This window comes from Neofelis nebulosa, chromosome 10 (assembly GCF_028018385.1).
Source record: "Neofelis nebulosa isolate mNeoNeb1 chromosome 10, mNeoNeb1.pri, whole genome shotgun sequence".
NCBI classification, from domain to species: domain Eukaryota; kingdom Metazoa; phylum Chordata; class Mammalia; order Carnivora; family Felidae; genus Neofelis; species Neofelis nebulosa.
In genome coordinates this window covers 6,659,111-6,676,350 of record NC_080791.1, presented here as the reverse complement: position 1 = coordinate 6,676,350, position 17,240 = coordinate 6,659,111, and the positions used below count along the sequence as shown (strand labels likewise).

Sequence of the window (17,240 nt, the reverse complement as noted above, 5' to 3'; positions counted from 1 at the left end):
GTAAGTGCCATCACGAGAATAACCAAAATTAGATTAAATGTGATGAAAGAATGACAAAGCGTTCCCCACCCTTGAGTGACAGAATAGGAGAGTCAAGAATGGGAGAAAAGCATTGCAAGAGGAGACTATAAATGCTACCTATATATTCTTGCAGGAAAAGCAGCAATGCACCAATTTTAAGTTACCATCTCCTGTCCACATTCTTTCCCTCAAGAACAATTTGAATCTCTTTGGTTTTTTTTTTTTTTTTAATGTTTATTTTTGAGAGACACAGACACAGCATGAGTGGGAGAGGAGTAGAGAGCGGGGAGACACAGAGTCTGAAGCAGGCTCCAGGCTCCAAACTGTCAGCACAGAGCCTGAAGCCAGGCTCGAACTCGGGAACAGGGAGATCATGACCTGAGCCGAAGTCAGATGCCCAACGGACTGAGCCACCCAGGCACCCCCAGAATTTAACATATTTTTAACTGAAGTGAAAAACTACAAAAACCAGAGGGGAAAAAAAAAAGTGTATGTATATATAAAAATCTAATACAATACATAAATCAACCTACCATGAAGGTCTGCAGGCTGACCCAGTAAATAACTTCCAGAATTCTCTATCAACCTCAATTAAACCACCTTGAATTATAGCTCCAAGTAAGCCAAAGTTTTCAGCTTGTATTCGTTCAGAACTTATACCGCGAAAAGTAATAGACCAAATTTTAGTCCAGAGTTTCAATAAATCTGATTTCTGTGAGCTTTCCAGGTCTGATTTCTTGCCTTGACACGATGCAAGCTCCACAAGGCACCGTAACACGTACGGCGTGCGCTCCCCATGTCGCTGCTGAGGCAGAAGCTGGTACAGTATCATCAGTAATGGTGACAACTCATAGTTAGGTAAACTGGAAGGATATTTTGATATTAATTGGGTTGCAATCTGTAACCTAAAAGAAAAAAGTGTAATTAATTTGAAAATGATTCAAGTCTATTAACAAGCTAACAGAAAATAAATCTACAGACATAGCACCTTTACAATATCCTAAAGAATCACCATCATTACTTTCCATACTACTCTCCAAATAAAAGACTCTCAGTATTTATTAAGCCCTACTTCCTAAAGTGGCAGGAAGAATGACAACTTTTTGGCCAGGTAGGGGAGCTGTCATATTTCCCTTACACAAAAATTCTGAGGAGTAACTAAAGGTAAGTGCACCTGACTGGCTCCGTAGGTAGAGCATGCAACTTTTGATCTCAGGGCTGGGAGTGTGAGCCCCACACTGAAGCCTACTTAAAAATAAATAAAAAGTAAATTATCAACTTTCTTTTATTTATTTTTTTGTTAATTTTTTTTTTAATTTTTTTTTTTCAACATTTGTTTTTGAGCCAGAGAAAGACAGAGCATGAACAGGGGAGGGGCAGAGAGAGAGGGAGACACAGAATCTGAAATAGGCTGCAGGCTCTGAGTGGTCAGCACAGAGCCCGACGCGGGGCTCGAACTCACGGGCCGTGAGATCATGACCTGAGCCGAAGTCGGACGCTTAACCGACCAAGCCACCCAGGCGCCCCATATTTTTTTTGCTAATTTTTTAATGTTTATTTTTGAAAGAGAGAGAGAGAGCACACAAGTGGCAGAGGGGCAGAGAGAGAGAGAGTCAGAGAATCCAAAGTAGGCTCCATGCTGTCAGAGCAAAGCGCGAAGTGAGGCTCGAACCCCACGGACCATGAGATCATGACCTGAGCCAAAGTTGAAAGCCCAACTGATGGAGCCACCCAGATGCTCCAATTTTTTTTTAAATAAAATTTATTTATTTTGAGCAAGAGAGCAAGCAGGGGAGGGGCAGAGAGAAAGAGAGAGAGAGAATCCCAAGCAGCCTCCATACTGTCGGTGCAGAGCCTGATGTGGGGCTCAGTCTCACGAATTGTAAGATCATGACCTGAGCCGAAATCAAGAGTCAGATGTTTAACTGACTGAGCCACCTAGACGCCCCTAAATGACCCAATTTTCTACTTCTGATTATCACACCCATCCTTGCTCTTTAGCCACGAAGACTATTCCTCTAAAACAAGAACAAAAAAGCCAAACAACTATTCTTCCTAGATGTTGGTTAAGTCAAAAAATATTTGCTGTGAATTCTTAGAATGCATGCTGCTCAAGAAGAAGAACTTTATCTTATTCATCCTTGCATCTATAATGCTTGGCACAAAGCAAGTATTCAATAAATAACCCTGCAGGAAATGAACAAATTGAAGAATCTGAAATAGGGATCCTCCACTATATAAAATAAACATGAGCTCAAACACTAGGTATCTAAATCAAGACGCTTTCCCCCACAACGCAATTATATTTAACTATTACATCAACATGGGGAAAATGGAGGCAGGGATCACAGAAGCTTGACTGTCACCTACAAATTTCTAAGTGTCCTTGTTCAAGCTGCGGAACCTTCCTCAGTTTGATAAAACGAACAGGCTGGACTGGATGAATTCTAAAGACTCCTGCCAAACCTAATATTTTATGTTATCACAGAAGTCAACAATTTAATCATTTAAGTAACTGTGTATGCTGTACCCAGCAAAATTTAAAAAAGACAACCTTTTATTGTGGCAAGAGGTCCAAATTATTCTGTGATTTCTGAATGCCATCTTTAATTTCTTCCCAAGCTACTTTTGCTAGCAGGTGCTGTACCTGCCAAAATGTCTATGTTGAGATGCACAACTCGGGAAATTCCACGAGCCACACATGACTGTCTCCCAGGCTGCTGTCCCCCCATCTCCTTTGCTAAGGCCGTGGCCCCGGCTCCAGCACATGAGCCACGGTGGTGGACCTCAACACGTCCCAGCAACCACCTTCCCCTCTGCCAATGACTGGTTTAGGAGTGGACAGATGACCTAGTTATGGCCAGGCTGTTGTAGTAGAGGTCTCGTAAGAAAAACTAAATGAGACCAGGATGACACTGAAAAAGGTAACATTTTACCAAGGCACAAGATCAAAATCATTCTGTGACTTCTGAAGATGATCTTTTATTACGTCCCAGCCTAATTCTATTTTCCTCTTTTTGCAAGTTGCACCGTAATCATTAAGTTCTCTTTGTGTGATAGCGTAAGATTGAGAAATCTCCAAAGATCTGGTATCTTCATTAAAAACCTGTAAAATAACAAAAAGACAACTTACTTTTTTTGTTTTTTTACACTGTTCCTGTTTTCTAATAGTTCATGAGGGAAAAAATGTTCCTCCTCAAATTAGACACAGCAAAGTCATAGAGCAAAACTAATAAATTATGGAAATATATAAGTATGATAACATAGTAATGAACAAACATTTTACAGGACTGTAACAGCTCTCCAGGAAGCACATATTACCAAGCAAAAATCTGTATTTTCAATGGGATTAAATTTAAAAAAGCTTTTTTAATTAAAAAAAAGTATTTTAAGTTTAGCATTAAGAAAATATCTGACAAATGAAATTACCCAGGATGTTAATCAAATTTCTGGGAAAAAGTTTTACTTAAGAAACATTAAGCCATAGGGGCACTTGGGTGGTTCAGTCGGTGAAGCATCCGACTTTGGCTCAGGTCATGATCTCGCAGTTTGTGGGTTCGAGCCCCACGTTGGGCTCTGTGCTGACAGCTCAGGGCCTAGAGCCTGCTTCAGATTCTGTGTCTTTCTCTCTCTGCCCCTCCCCCACTCACACTCAGTCCCTCTCTCTCTCAAACATAAAATAAAAACATTAAAAAAAAAAGAAAAAACTGCCATCAACTGATGAACGGGCAAACAAAATGTAAAATACCCACACTACTAAACATTATCAGGCAATAAAAAGGAATGAACCACTAGTTCCTAGCACAACATGGCGGAAAGACTACAAGTTGTTTCCACGTAGTTTACAGTTGTGTTTCTATTTCATTTACATGAAATGTCCAAAATAGCAAATCTTTAGAGACAGAAAGGAGCTTAGTGGTTAGCTGCTAAAAACTGAAAAAAGCTGGGCACTGGGACTGACTGCTAACAGGTACAGAGTCTGTTTGGGGAGTAGTGGAAATATTCTGGAATCACACAGTGGTGATGCTTGCACAATATAGTGAAAATACTGAAAACCACTCAATTGTGTACTTGTATGCTATGTGATTTCTAACTCAGTAGAAAAAAAAAATTTTAAACAAGAAACATAATCTGATTTTCTACAGACAACCTTTTAAGAATGAAGAGTTCATCACTAGTTTTTACTAAGTTCATATGTGCAAATAGTTATTTTTTAAGTCAGAAGATTAATTCCAAATATTTACAGTATTTTGAACAGAAAAGCTACATATACAAAATAATTTGACAAGGTTTTCTATCAGAACGCACATTTGAAAAGTCCAGTAAAGGGCACCTGGGTGGCTCAGTTGGTTAAGCATCCAACTAGATTTTGGCTCAGGTCAAGACCTCACAAGTCGTGAGATGGAGACCCGCATCAGGCTCCACGCTGGAGCCTGCTTAAGATCCTCTATCTCGGGGCGCCTGGGTGGCGCAGTTGGTTAAGCGTCCGACTTCAGCCAGGTCACGATCTCGCGGTCCGTGAGTTCGAGCCCCGCGTCAGGCTCTGGGCTGATGGCTCGGAGCCTGGAGCCTGTTTCCGATTCTGTGTCTCCCTCTCTCTCTGCCCCTCCCCCGTTCATGCTCTGTCTCTCTCTGTCCCAAAAAAAATAAATTAAAAAAAAAAAAAAAGATCCTCTATCTCTTAAAAAAAAAAAAAAAAACACCACCAAATAAAAGGAAATTAACGGAAAATTTCAACCAACTGTACCTGGTGACAAATATCTGCCATCAGGTCAATCAAGTTTTCCTTGACAGCAACATTACGGGATCCTGAAGAGTATTTCCCTCTGCTTCCTATATGACTTATCTCATTAATCAGCAGATCATATAAGTTGTATAAGATACTTTTCCATTTATTTGATTCATAAGCACCTGTAATTCAAAAAAAGAGAATATAATGTACATACACACTCCATTTGCCCCACCACCTCCCACAAAAGCATTCAGCTACTGAGGGGGAAACTGGGCCAACTGCCCACTCAGTACTAATGCCTCTTGTGACAATGTCCTTGCCAAACTCTACTTTGTAAGTGTCCGCTTCATGCTCATCTTACCTGTGTTTCCTATAAAATTCTTCAATAGTCTGATTTTTCTCTGATCAACTCAATGAAAATCTCAATCGAACTTTAACTGTGTCTCTCCCCTGAGGCAAATGTAATTAACAGGCTCTGTCATTTACATGAGGACCAAGTTCTCACTACATCATTTAGAGAAAAATGTTACCAGTTCCTTTAACTGGTGTACAAATGACATGTTACCCAGACTCCTCATTACTCTGGTCACCTTTCCCTAAACACACTCCAGTCTACTAGATCTCTCTTCAAATGGTGACTGTCCAAAATCTGGTAGACAGAATACTCCCACTGTCATCTGACCAGATGGGTAACAAAGGAGCTGTTACTCCCCACAAAGAACCATAAAATCTACTAACGCAGTCTAACACTACATTAGTGTTTCTGGCAAACTCACCATCCTGTCAATTTTCATCCTAAATATACCATTAACTAAAACCCTAAACATATCATGCCATCCCATAAATTAAGCCTGATCTTCATCCTGGTGAAAGCTGTGTGAAAGATGACAAACTAAGAGAATCCGCCATTCTTTGACTTCAGTGGTTTCTCGGGCCACAAATACTCTAACTACACATACTAGAAGAGCCCATTAAACATTGCTACTTCTGAAAAAAATTGGCTATAACTGTTTTCCTCCATTTTAGCTGCTATTACTCAGTGTAGCATGATTTCCTAACACAGTCATTATGCTCGCCATGATGAATTCATCCAAAGGCCAGTACAAGGCCAAAGGTAAACACAGCCTGAGCATGGGGGAACTCGTTCAGTTCCTGTTCCGCCCAATAAAGTTCCCTTCTACTGAATGAAGCGAAACCATCCCAGCAGTACTCTTTCTATGAAGGTATAATTGACATACAACGTTAGTTTCATGTGTACAACGTAATTATTCAGTATTTGTATAACCTTGTGAAATGACCACAGTTAAGTCTAGTTAACATACCTTACATAACAAAAAAAAACAAAAAAAAAAAAACCTGATCTTCCTTGTGATGAGAACTTTTAAGATCTACTATCCTAGCTGCTTTCAAATATGCAATATGTATTAACCAGCAATACTCTCTTGATGAAAAACGAAGGCAAAGGTATCAAAGAGGAGAAATCATTCATTTCTGGTATTCCCAGCAAACAGGGGCCTGGATCAAGTATGAGGTTTAAAGCAGCATGTACACATCTCCCTGAGGAACTGACTAATCTGACTGCTTTGGGTCCATATTTATCTTTTCTACCTCCTAATAAAAGCCACATGTAAATAAACAAGACCCTGCCTTCTCTGAACTCTTTTACGCTATAGTATCAGAAATACCTTTTAGCACCTAACTGCTGCATCATCACCTCCCAGAGGGGACATCACGTCATATTTGTGTTTCCTCGTGATGCCTAGCAATGTACTAAACAAACGGCACAATATGACTTGCTACCACAATTTCAAATTCTAAAAACAGTGTGAGAAATATCCCTGTGACTAATACCATTATCAAGCACAGTAATCCATAAGAAGGTCATAACCTCCTACAAAATACAATTTTCATACTTAAGCCCCTACATTTCGATGAGGAAGTAAATTCAAAACAGCAAAAACTGCCTTTTATTACCTTTCTCTTGGGTTTTAGCTCCCTTTGGATGACGGATATAAATCTGCAGCTGAAATAATTCAATAATCACTTCTTTTAAACAATCATTAAGTCTGTGTTGAGTCCAAATATAAAGCAAGGTAGGAAGAACTTCATCTCCTAACTGACACACGCAAATTCGAAAGTTAACAGCCAACGTCTTGAGGAAGATAACAAATGCTGCTAAGATGTGGTTTAGACCTGCAGAGCTCTTCTCTTGTCTGTCACAGAAAATAAACACACTCCGCTTAACAGGGAAGACAATGAACACTGAAGACAGTTATGAAGTTGCACGCTGGAAAGAAAAAAGTATCTAATCTTCAAATAACAATAGCCTTAGTTTCAGAACTATTCAGGAAACAAATCCTAGTGGGACTACAGGCAGCAACAACATTATCTGGTGCTAGGACACCAGCTCTCTCTGCTGCTCAAACACCATGTATACAATGTTTCATATTATAGACTAATGCAGCACAAACGTAAGATATTGATACTTCCAAAATACACGAGTTCATTTTTTCTTAGTACATCTATTATCAAAAATGGGGAAAATCAAACTACTTAAGAGGATATTTATCTTTTTTTTTTAATTTTTTTTTCAACGGTTTTTTTTTTTGGTTTTTTTTTTTTTTTTTTTTTTTTGGGGGACAGAGAGAGACAGAGCATGAACGGGGGAGGGGCAGAGAGAGAGGGAGACACAGAATCGGAAACAGGCTCCAGGCTCCGAGCCATCAGCCCAGAGCCTGACGCGGGGCTCGAACTCACGGACCGCGAGATCGTGACCTGGCTGAAGTCGGACGCTTAACCGACTGCACCACCCAGGCGCCCCGATATTTATCTTTTTTAACAAAGCAGCACTGATCTCCCATTTAAAAACATCATTTTCATGTTCTGCCTTTGGATATTCAAGAATAGCTGGAGTGATACTTTCTTTAGGAATCTACTAATTCTACTACAATGGGCCGATGTTTTTGTTTTTGTTTTTTTAATTGGTAACATTTTCAGATGCTAGATCTAAAAGACAGACTTGCAGAGCACCTGGGTGGCTCAGCCAGTTAAACGTTTGACTCTCGATTTCAGCTCAGGTCATGATCTCACAGTTCATGAGTCTGAGCCCCACGTCGGGCTCTGGACTGATAGCATGGCACCTACTTAAGGTTTTCTGTCTCTGTCCCTCCCCTCTTGCACTCTCTCTCAAAATAAATACACATTAAAACACACACACACACACACACACACGCACTGAAAACAAAAGATATACTTGCAAAAAGATCAAACAGATTTCCAATACAGAACAAAAGGAGACTAGATTACCTTGCATGATGAATAGCTTTGGAAAAGAAATCCAACAATTTGGAATTCAATCCATCAGTTTGCGAACAGCACCCTCTGGCCACAGCATGAATTATTCTAGCCACTAAAACTCTATTAATGTCTTGTGCAGGTTTAAGGTACAGATTGAAGTACACAGAGAACAACTCTTAAAAAACAAACAAAAAAAACCATTTTAGTTATGTTATCAAAAAGAAAATTATCAAAGCATTTAACTTAAAGGTCCTGCTACAATTTAAATTTCAATAATCCCATACAGACAAAAAGATTAAAAATTACACTAATTTACACTCAAAACAGTAAAAGTGTTCAATCAGTATTCAATGTTATGTTAGGTAAACTGCCTTCGAGAGGAACAACTTAAGGCCGCAGACCATGTGCAGCTGGCCCTCAGACAAGCTGTGGCACCTCTTCAATATCTATGTCCTTCCATGGACGTAGTCCTTACGTCCTACCTAACAGTCCTTCTGTTAGGTCTAACAGAGCATGTGACACAGGGCACACACAATCTACTATTTTGTTTTAAAGCCAGTTGATTAATAACACGTGTAAAATATATCAAGCGCATCAAGAACCATGTCAAGGGGATAAAATTTTATTCTACTTGAAACCTAAGGAATCAGAATGCCAGTTTCCTGGGTGTTGGCAGAAGACAAGATATTCTTGATCCGAGAAAAATGACAGTTTATTTCTCACAGCAATGACAATAGCCACAGGACCTTCCTTCTTACATAAATTCTTCAGCCCCAAAGGCAACCTGAAGAGGGGCAAGGGACATGATACCAAAGTGAGCTACATTATAGAAGAGAAATCTCAAGCCACCTGTAACAAACGGGCAGCAAGCAAGCCTGTCCTTGCTCTGAGCCTCGGAGCCTCAGAGCCTTGCTCTGAGGAAGCCATCATCTCTGGCTTCCAAGGTCTGCTATACACACGTACTTAAAAAAAAGTCAGGACGGGGCGCCTGGGGGGCTCAGTCGGTTGAGCGTCCAACTTCAGCTCAGGTCATGATCTCACGGCTCATGAGTTCGAGCCCTGTGTGGGGCTCTGTACTGACAGCTCAGAGCCTGGAACCTGCTTTGGATTCTGGGTCTCCCTCTTTCTCTCTGCCTGTCTCGCACACATGCTCTGTCTCTCTGTCTCAAAAAGTAAATAAACATTAAAAAAAAAAAAAAAAAAGCCAGGAATAAAGCAGCCAGTGTCTGCTCATAAGACACGCAGAAACATTGAAATGCATTGAGAATCATCTCCCAAAACAATGAAAACCAAAGTTGCTAATGCAGAATTTTCTTCCCATAAAGAGAAAAACACAAAGTCCTTGGCTGGTAAAGTAAGACTAACACCATGGGTATCTGCCTTTTCAATTGTATAATATCACATAATTCTGCAAAAATAGTTTACAATCAGTTATCAAATACAAAAGAATAAGGACAATATAAATACCTCAAACATGATAGTAAAGAAAATGATTGTTCAAATGATTCCTATCGTATCTGACATCAATTTATGCAACTCTACATCAGTGCTTCCCAAAGTTTCATCACGACATACAACACCTAAACGGTAAAACTGTGAGTTAATACACACAAACGTGGAGAAGAGAACACAGGAGTGGTTACCTTACTCTTATTAGTTGGTAGGTGCAGAGAGGTGAAATGAGAAAGCCAACTGTCTTGGATTAAAGCTCAAGTTTTAGGGCATTTATGTTAGATCAGGGAAGTTGATCCCAATTCTCATAGAATCCCACATACTATCCTAGCAAGCGGTTAAAAAAAAACCAGTATAAGCCGTCAACAGAAGTCTCAGAAGCAAAGAGTCCAACTTCTTCAAAAAAAGGCTGTAGGACATGCCTCCAGGTGGATTCACTTCCTCCATGAATTCAACAGACAGAAAAGCTCAAAGAATGAATAGTAAAGGAACATGATATTTAAAAGGACTTCTGGAGTTAAAAATTTTAAATTAAATGTAGATTCCTTAGGACTTTATACATAGACACTCATGCTATCTGCAAACTGGAACAGTTTTCTTTAGTCCTTTCTAATCTGTACGCCTTTTATTTCCTTTCCTGGCCTAACTGCCCTGTCTAGAACCTCTAGTGCAAGGCTCAACAGGAGTGGGGAGGGCGCACATCCTTGCCTTGTTCCCAGTGTCTTTTATGAGTGGTTTTAAATTATCGATTCATAACTATTCAGAGTATCTATTTCACAGTGGGTGAGTTCTGATAGGGTGTGGTTTAAAGGAACTGGTCCAGAGGCATCTGGGTGGCTCAGTCGGTTAAGACCTGACTTCGGCTCAGGTCATGATCTCAAAGTTCCTGAGTTCGAGCCCTGCATCAGGCTCTGCACTGACAGCTGGGAGCCTGGAGCCTGCTTCAGATTCTGTGTCTCCCCGTCTCTCTCTGCCCTTCCCCCACTCACGCTCGGTCTCTCTCAAAAATAAACATTAAAAAAAAAAAAAGAAGGAATCCATAAAGGAACTGCTGCATTTAAATGCATAGAGTTGTCCATAGTATGTCAATACTCTTTTAATAGCTGCAAAACATGCAACTGTATCTATTTCCTTCCTCATATCAGCAATTTGTGTCTTCTTTTGTATGTAAGTCACTCCTGCTAGCAGTTCTAGATTTTCTTGATGTTGTCAAAGAATCAGCTTTTTATTTAATTAATTGTTCTCTCTTGTTTTTCTGTTTTCAATTCCAGTGATTTCTTTACTTCCACTTGCTTCAAAGAGTTTGGTTTTGCTTTTCTCGTTTCTTGAGGTGGAAGCTAAGGCTACTGATGTGAGACTTTTCCTCCTTCCTAGTATGGGCAGTCGATGCTATAAAAATTGCCCTTTCCATATAACTTTAGCTGCATTCTACAAATTTTGACATCTTGTATTTTTTTTTTCATTTTCATCCAGTTCTAAGTATACTTTGATTTCCTTGAAGACTTTTCTTTTGACCCATGAATTCAGAAGTGTGTTATTTATTTTCACAAAAGTACTATTGTGGTAGGGTCCTCTCCCTAAGGGGAGAAAAAAAGGGAGAGAAAACTTCAAGGTAACCTGGCTATCCGCCTGCGTGACAACATCCCTCATGACCTGGGAAACTGAGACTACTTAGACTGCATGTTTATGTGTGTTACCATATATGGGGAGACAAAGAAATAGAAAATGTATTTTAAAAAACTATGCCATGAGGGGCGCCTGGGTGGCCCAGCCAGTTAAGCGTCCGACTTTGGCTCAGGTCATGATCTCGCGGTCCGTGAGTTTGAGCCCCACATCAGGCTCTGTGCTGAGAGCTCAGAGCCTGGACTGCTTTGGATTCTGTGTCTCCCTCTCTCTGACCCTCCCCTGTTCATGCTCTCTCTCTCTCTCTGTCTCAAAAATAAAACGTTAAAAAAAAAAAATTAAAACAAAACAAAACAAACCTATGCCATGTGACGTTGAGTGCTTAGTTCTTTGGGTAGGAACCCAACTGAGTGGTGCTGGCACAAATAAAGTTCCTTCCTGGATAAAAAGCTTCCGTGTTTGGGGCACCTGGGTTGAGCATATGAATTCAGCTCAGGTCATGATCTCATGGTTCATGGGTTCAGGCCCTGCGTCGGGCTCTGTGCTGGCAGCTCAGAGCCTGGAGCCACTTCTGATTCTGTGTCTCCCTGTCTCCCCCTCCCCCGCGCGCGTGTGCTCTCTCTCTCTCTCTCTCTCAAAAATAAATAAACGTTAGAAAAAATTAAAGAAAAAAGCCTCGGTGTCACGACTCTGCGAGAATCCTGAGGAAACAGGGTACTATGGTAGAATATAAAAAGACAGGAACAAATTTAGAAGGGGAGACCAGAACACAGCAGTGGCATTAAGTTGAGACCTGCAGGATGAGAAGAAACCAGCCAGCCAAAGGGTAGCCTCTAACAAGAGGAGGACACGTCATGAGGCAAGAAAGGGCTTGCACTCTCGAAACAGTGCGAGATGATCCGTAGCCGTGTGAGAAGGAAATACTAGAACTCTTATTTTTTAAATTAAAAGTAATTACAAATAAAAAATTAAGCTCTACTGATGTAGAAATCAATAACGGCCATTTGGGAAGAGAGCTTTGGCAGCTTCTTATAAAACTAAACAAAGTTTTACCATATGATCCAGCAATCATACTTCTTGGTATTTACTGAAATGAGCTGGAAACCTATCTGCACACAGATGTTTAAGGCAGCTTTATTCATAACCTGTCAAAGCCTGGAAGCAATCAAGGTGTCCTTCAGTAAATGAATGGAAAATTACAGTGTGGCACATGCAGCCAATGGAATATTATTCAGCGCTAAAAAGAAGTAAGCTATCAAGCCACGAGGTGGCACGGAGGAACCTTAAATGCATATTACTAAGTGAAATAAGCCAGTGTGACAAGACAATGTACTATGACCACATGATACCAACTACATCACATTCTGGAAAAGGTAAACCTAGAGAGACTGTAAAAAGATCACTGGTTGCTGGGGATCAGTGGGAAGGGAAGGATGAACTGATAGAGCATGGAGGATTTCTATGGCAGTGAAACCATTCTATGTGACACTATAATGGTAAATACCCCTCATTACACATTTGTCGCAATCTATAGAACGGACGACACCAGGAGTGATCCCAATGTCAACTGTGAATGCCAGGTGACAGGAGGGATCAGTATGGGTGCGTGGACTGAAACAAATGTGCCACTCTGATGCAGGAAGTTGACAAGAGCAGAAGCCATGCCAGTGTGTGAGGGCTCGCGCGGACTCTGTACTTCCTGCTCAATTTTGCGATGAATCTGAAATGGCTCTAAAAAAATGCAGTCTGTTTGTTAAAAAGTGTCTGGAGACCACTGGGTTAGAGAATCTGAATGAGGGCCACTGTAGCCAGAACACAGAGATCAGAAGGACGGGGGCAGGCTTTTGGTTAGGGTCAGAGAGGTAGGCAGAGCTACCCCGCGCTTCCAAGGCCGAGCAAAGGGGGAGTCGACATTTCTTGCCAGTTTTACAGGAAAGCCACGAAAGGTTTTAACTTTTCTTCCTTCCTACCTCATTAGAAAACCTGCCCTCTTCCTTGGGACAGTCCCAGAGCTCTTCCTTTGAAACACTTATTCTCAGAAAACATAGTCCATTTTCCTATGTATTCACACACTGTCTCTGCATGAAATCCTTCTGATTACATTTAGGTATACTCTAGTTAATCTCCTCTCTAGCAGGACCCCTCTTTCCCTTCACCTTACGACCAAAGCTTTGGAAAGTGTCGTTTTGCTAATCCATCTCCTCACTTGTCACTCAAGCTCTCACACCAGTCTGTGACAGGATTGAACACCATCAACCAACTGACTCTAGTTGCCATTTACAGAACGAATCACCCATAACAGCAGATAGACTTTCTTTTCAAATGCATATGGAGCATTCATCAAATTAGACTTTATCCTGGGCCATAAAAGAAGTCATAATAATTATAAACACGTCATAAGAAGTATGTTCTCTGGCAATAATGTAATTAGACTAAAAACCATAAAAGGGAAAATGAAATAAAAAATAGGAAAGTACCCCCAAACAATTGGAAATTAAATAACACACTTCTAAATAATCCACAGGTCAAAGAAGAACTTTCAAGAAAAACAAATCTTGAAGAAAAATGAAAATATAACAATGCCAAAATGCATGAGATGTGACAAAGCAGTGTTTAGAGAAAAATTTATTATATTAAATACACATATTAGGAAAGAAGCTCTCAAACCAATGATGTAAGCTTCTACGTTAAGAAACTAGAGAACAAATTAAACCCAAAATAAACATAAGGGAAGAATAATACCAGAAATCAATAATGAAAGAGGCAATACCAAATCAAGCCTACACACATTAAAAGGACAACAAGGTAATAGTGTTTAAGAACAACTTTACGCTCCTGCATTAAACAACTTAGATAAAGTGTACAAATTCTTACACAAGTTACTAAAGCTAACTAAAAAAGAAATAAACTAAATATTCCCATATCTGTTAAAGAAATTGAATTCATAGTTAAAAATCACCTTCCAAAAATAACCTTCAAATTCAATCTAGTAATACGTAAAAAGAATAATACATCATGCCCTAGGAGGGTATGTCCCAAGAATGCAAGGTTGACTTAACTTTTGTACACCAAAGAACACTATTGTCAGCATTAAAGCAACCCATGGAATGGGAGAAAATAGTTGCAAACCATATATCTGACAATCAGGGGTTAACATCCAGAATATGTAAAGAATTCCTACATTTCAACAATAAGATAACAAGCTGATTAAAAACTGGACAAAGGAGGCACCTGAGTGGCTCAGTCGGTTAAGCATCCAACTTTGGCTCAGGTCAAGATCTCACCGTTCCTGAGGTCAAGCCCCACGTCAGGTGAGCTTAAGCCCAGCACTGACAGTGTGGAGCCCATGTGGAATTCTCTCTCTGCCCCTCACTCTCTCCCTCCCTCCGTCCCACTCTCTGCCCCTTGTGGGATTCTCGGTCTCTGCCCCTTGCTCACTCACGCCCTTTCTCTCTCTTTCACTCACTCAAAAATATATAAATAAACAGACACACAGATACATAGAATAAAAACTGGACAGAAGACAGGAATAGATACTTTTCCAAAGATGATGTGCAAATGGCCAATAAGTACATGTTAAAGTCATTAAAGAAATGCAAATCAAAATCACAACGAGACACTACTTCATACGCATTCACATTAGGAGGACTACTATCAAAACAAGAAAAAGAACAAGTGTTGGTAGTAAGAGTGTGGAGACACTGGGAACGTTTGTGATTGTGGATCTGTAAAACGATGCAGCCCTTGAGGAAAAGTTTTGTGGTTCCCCAATAAATTAAACACGGAGTTACCATATAATGCAGTAATTCTACTTCTGGATAAATACACAAAAGACCTGAAACAAAGGACTCAGGCAGCTCTTCCTACCCAAGGGTCCTGTCCTGTCCCTGTGCTTTAATAAAATCACCTCTGTGCCACCCTCCCCCCCAAAAGAAAGGACTCAAAGAGCTATTTGTACGCTCATGTTCATAACAGCATTATTCACAACAGCCAAAAGGCAGAAACCACTCAAATGCTCAATGACAGATGAATGGATAAACAAAATGTAGTATATACACACAGTAGAATATTACTCAGCCTTAAAAAGGAAGTAAGTTGCGAGACACACTACGACATGGATGAACCTTGAAGACACGAGTGAAATGGGCCATTGACAAGAGGACAAACACTGTATGATTTCACTTACACGAGGCGGCCAGGGTGGTCAAACTTACAGATACAGAAAGCAGAATGGTTGCCAAGGGCTGCAGGAGTCAGTTTCAGTTTGGGAAGATGAGAAAAGTGTTGGAAATGGAAGGTGATGGTTGCACAACAATGTGGATATAATACGTAACGCCACTGAACTGTACACTTAACAATGGTTAAGACGGTAAATTTTATGTCATGTACGTTTCACCATTTAAAAAAATCATACTGAAGCTCTTTGTCAATAAGATACAGCAGAAAAAAATAAATAAAAGTCACACAGCTCAGAAATGAATGGAAAAAACACAGAACAGGACTGCCTAAAGACAAAACCCCACAGAAGCTAAAAAAGAACTCCTAGATCTAATAAGTGATTTTAGCAAGGTCCCAGGACACAAGATTAATACACTAAAATCAGTTGTACTTCTGTATGATAGTAATGAACAATACAGAAATTGAAAATTTTAACATTATACAATTTATAAACTATTGCTATATAAATCTAATAAAAATATACAAATCCTGTATGCTGATAATCATAAAACATTGATTTCTTTACGTCAAAAAAGACCTATTACAATGAGCACTGGGTGTTGTATATAAGTGATAAACCACTAAATTCTACTTTTGAAGTAAATACTAACACTATATATTAACTAACTTGAATTTAAATAAAAATTTGGAAGAGAACAACAACTGCAAAAACAAAAACAAAGACCTAAACAAAGAAATACATCATGTTCATGGATTAGAAGACTCTACATGGTTAAGAAGTCTATTCTTCCTTAATTGTTCAGTAGAGTCCGTGCAATCCCTACCAAAATCCCAGCAGGATTTTTTGTAGAAATCAACAAACGGATTCCAAACTTTGTATGAAAATGCTGGCTGGCTTCAGGCCATCTTCTCATCTCCTCAAAACTCTCCCTCTAAAAAGTCTCATCCTTAACCATGGGCTCCATCAACATCACTACTAAAGATGGGTTCTGAACATCAACTTCACTTCTTGAGCCAAGTCCTCATTAGAGAAGCAAGTTCTCATCAGAGGAGGGAGCTAACTAGAAAAACAATTCAACCAAGGGGCAGATGGTGAGAAGTGAAAGTAGTATGCTTAAAAATAAAAAGAGCATTTCAGAGAACATGCCAGATGACGGAACCATACTTAGGATGCTACAGGAAGGACCACCTTTGTTTCAGTGAGACCTGTGGTTACATGTAATAATCTAAGATACACAAACCCTCTGAATACTTAGGATGGACCACTTTGGTCATAGAGAGGTGTCACAGTATCCTGGATATCACTAGCCTATTCTCTATAAGACTTGTTGAGGGTCGGATTTGGGACACAGACTCCCTTATGTCCAGAACAACAACAGAGGCCCCAGATGACATCTAAGAAATTAATACAGCAGCTCAGAAGGCTTTCCTTCATGTGGGAACAGTAGAGTATAATGCAGAGCACTGATCAGGTCATAGTTTTACCATCCACATGTATCTCATTTTGAAACGAGAAACTGACGACAAATAATACAGACAAACATCTTTTCAGGTAGTCAGCAAAATTTATCTTGAATACTTACAATGAAAAATACTGAGCTTTTAGATTTTCAGAGGTAGTTGTATTAGACGACTCTGACATGGCTTAGAGTGGCTTCACTAAAGCCAAATCCCATTCTCACCCATTGAACCCACTCAGCAACGGAAATGCTCCACCTCTGAAATCAATAAACTCAAATGTTTCAGTCTCTGACCCTAACTTCCTTCCTTTGTGGTCTCTACTAACTTTCACCTACAGGCTGTCAAAAACACTCGATTCCTCCCTGGCACCCACTCTCCTCATCTTGTAGTCACTGGGGCCTGTACATCCTGTGCTATTCGTGATGTGCGCTACCTTACAAGTGACCTGCTACAAGCCTAATCCAATGGATTCTTC

General features: G+C 40.0%; 1 protein-coding gene across 11 annotated transcripts in view; it reads right to left on the bottom strand.

The window, feature by feature from the left end:
• The window catches only part of ATM (ATM serine/threonine kinase), a 131,349-nt gene that overhangs the window by 100,762 nt on the left and 13,347 nt on the right, over positions 1–17,240 (bottom strand). For all 11 annotated transcript variants that reach the window (XR_009249437.1, XM_058686671.1, XM_058686669.1 and 8 more), the window contains 5 exons: positions 8,060–8,225; positions 6,728–6,966; positions 4,769–4,932; positions 2,958–3,127; positions 555–926 (listed from right to left, as the gene is read on the bottom strand). Coding sequence is in view for 10 of the 11 variants with exons in the window: in XM_058686671.1 (XP_058542654.1) it covers positions 555–926; positions 2,958–3,127; positions 4,769–4,932; positions 6,728–6,966; positions 8,060–8,225 (1,111 nt within the window). In the remaining variant the exon portion in view is untranslated. The remainder of the gene's footprint in view (positions 1–554; positions 927–2,957; positions 3,128–4,768; positions 4,933–6,727; positions 6,967–8,059; positions 8,226–17,240) is intronic.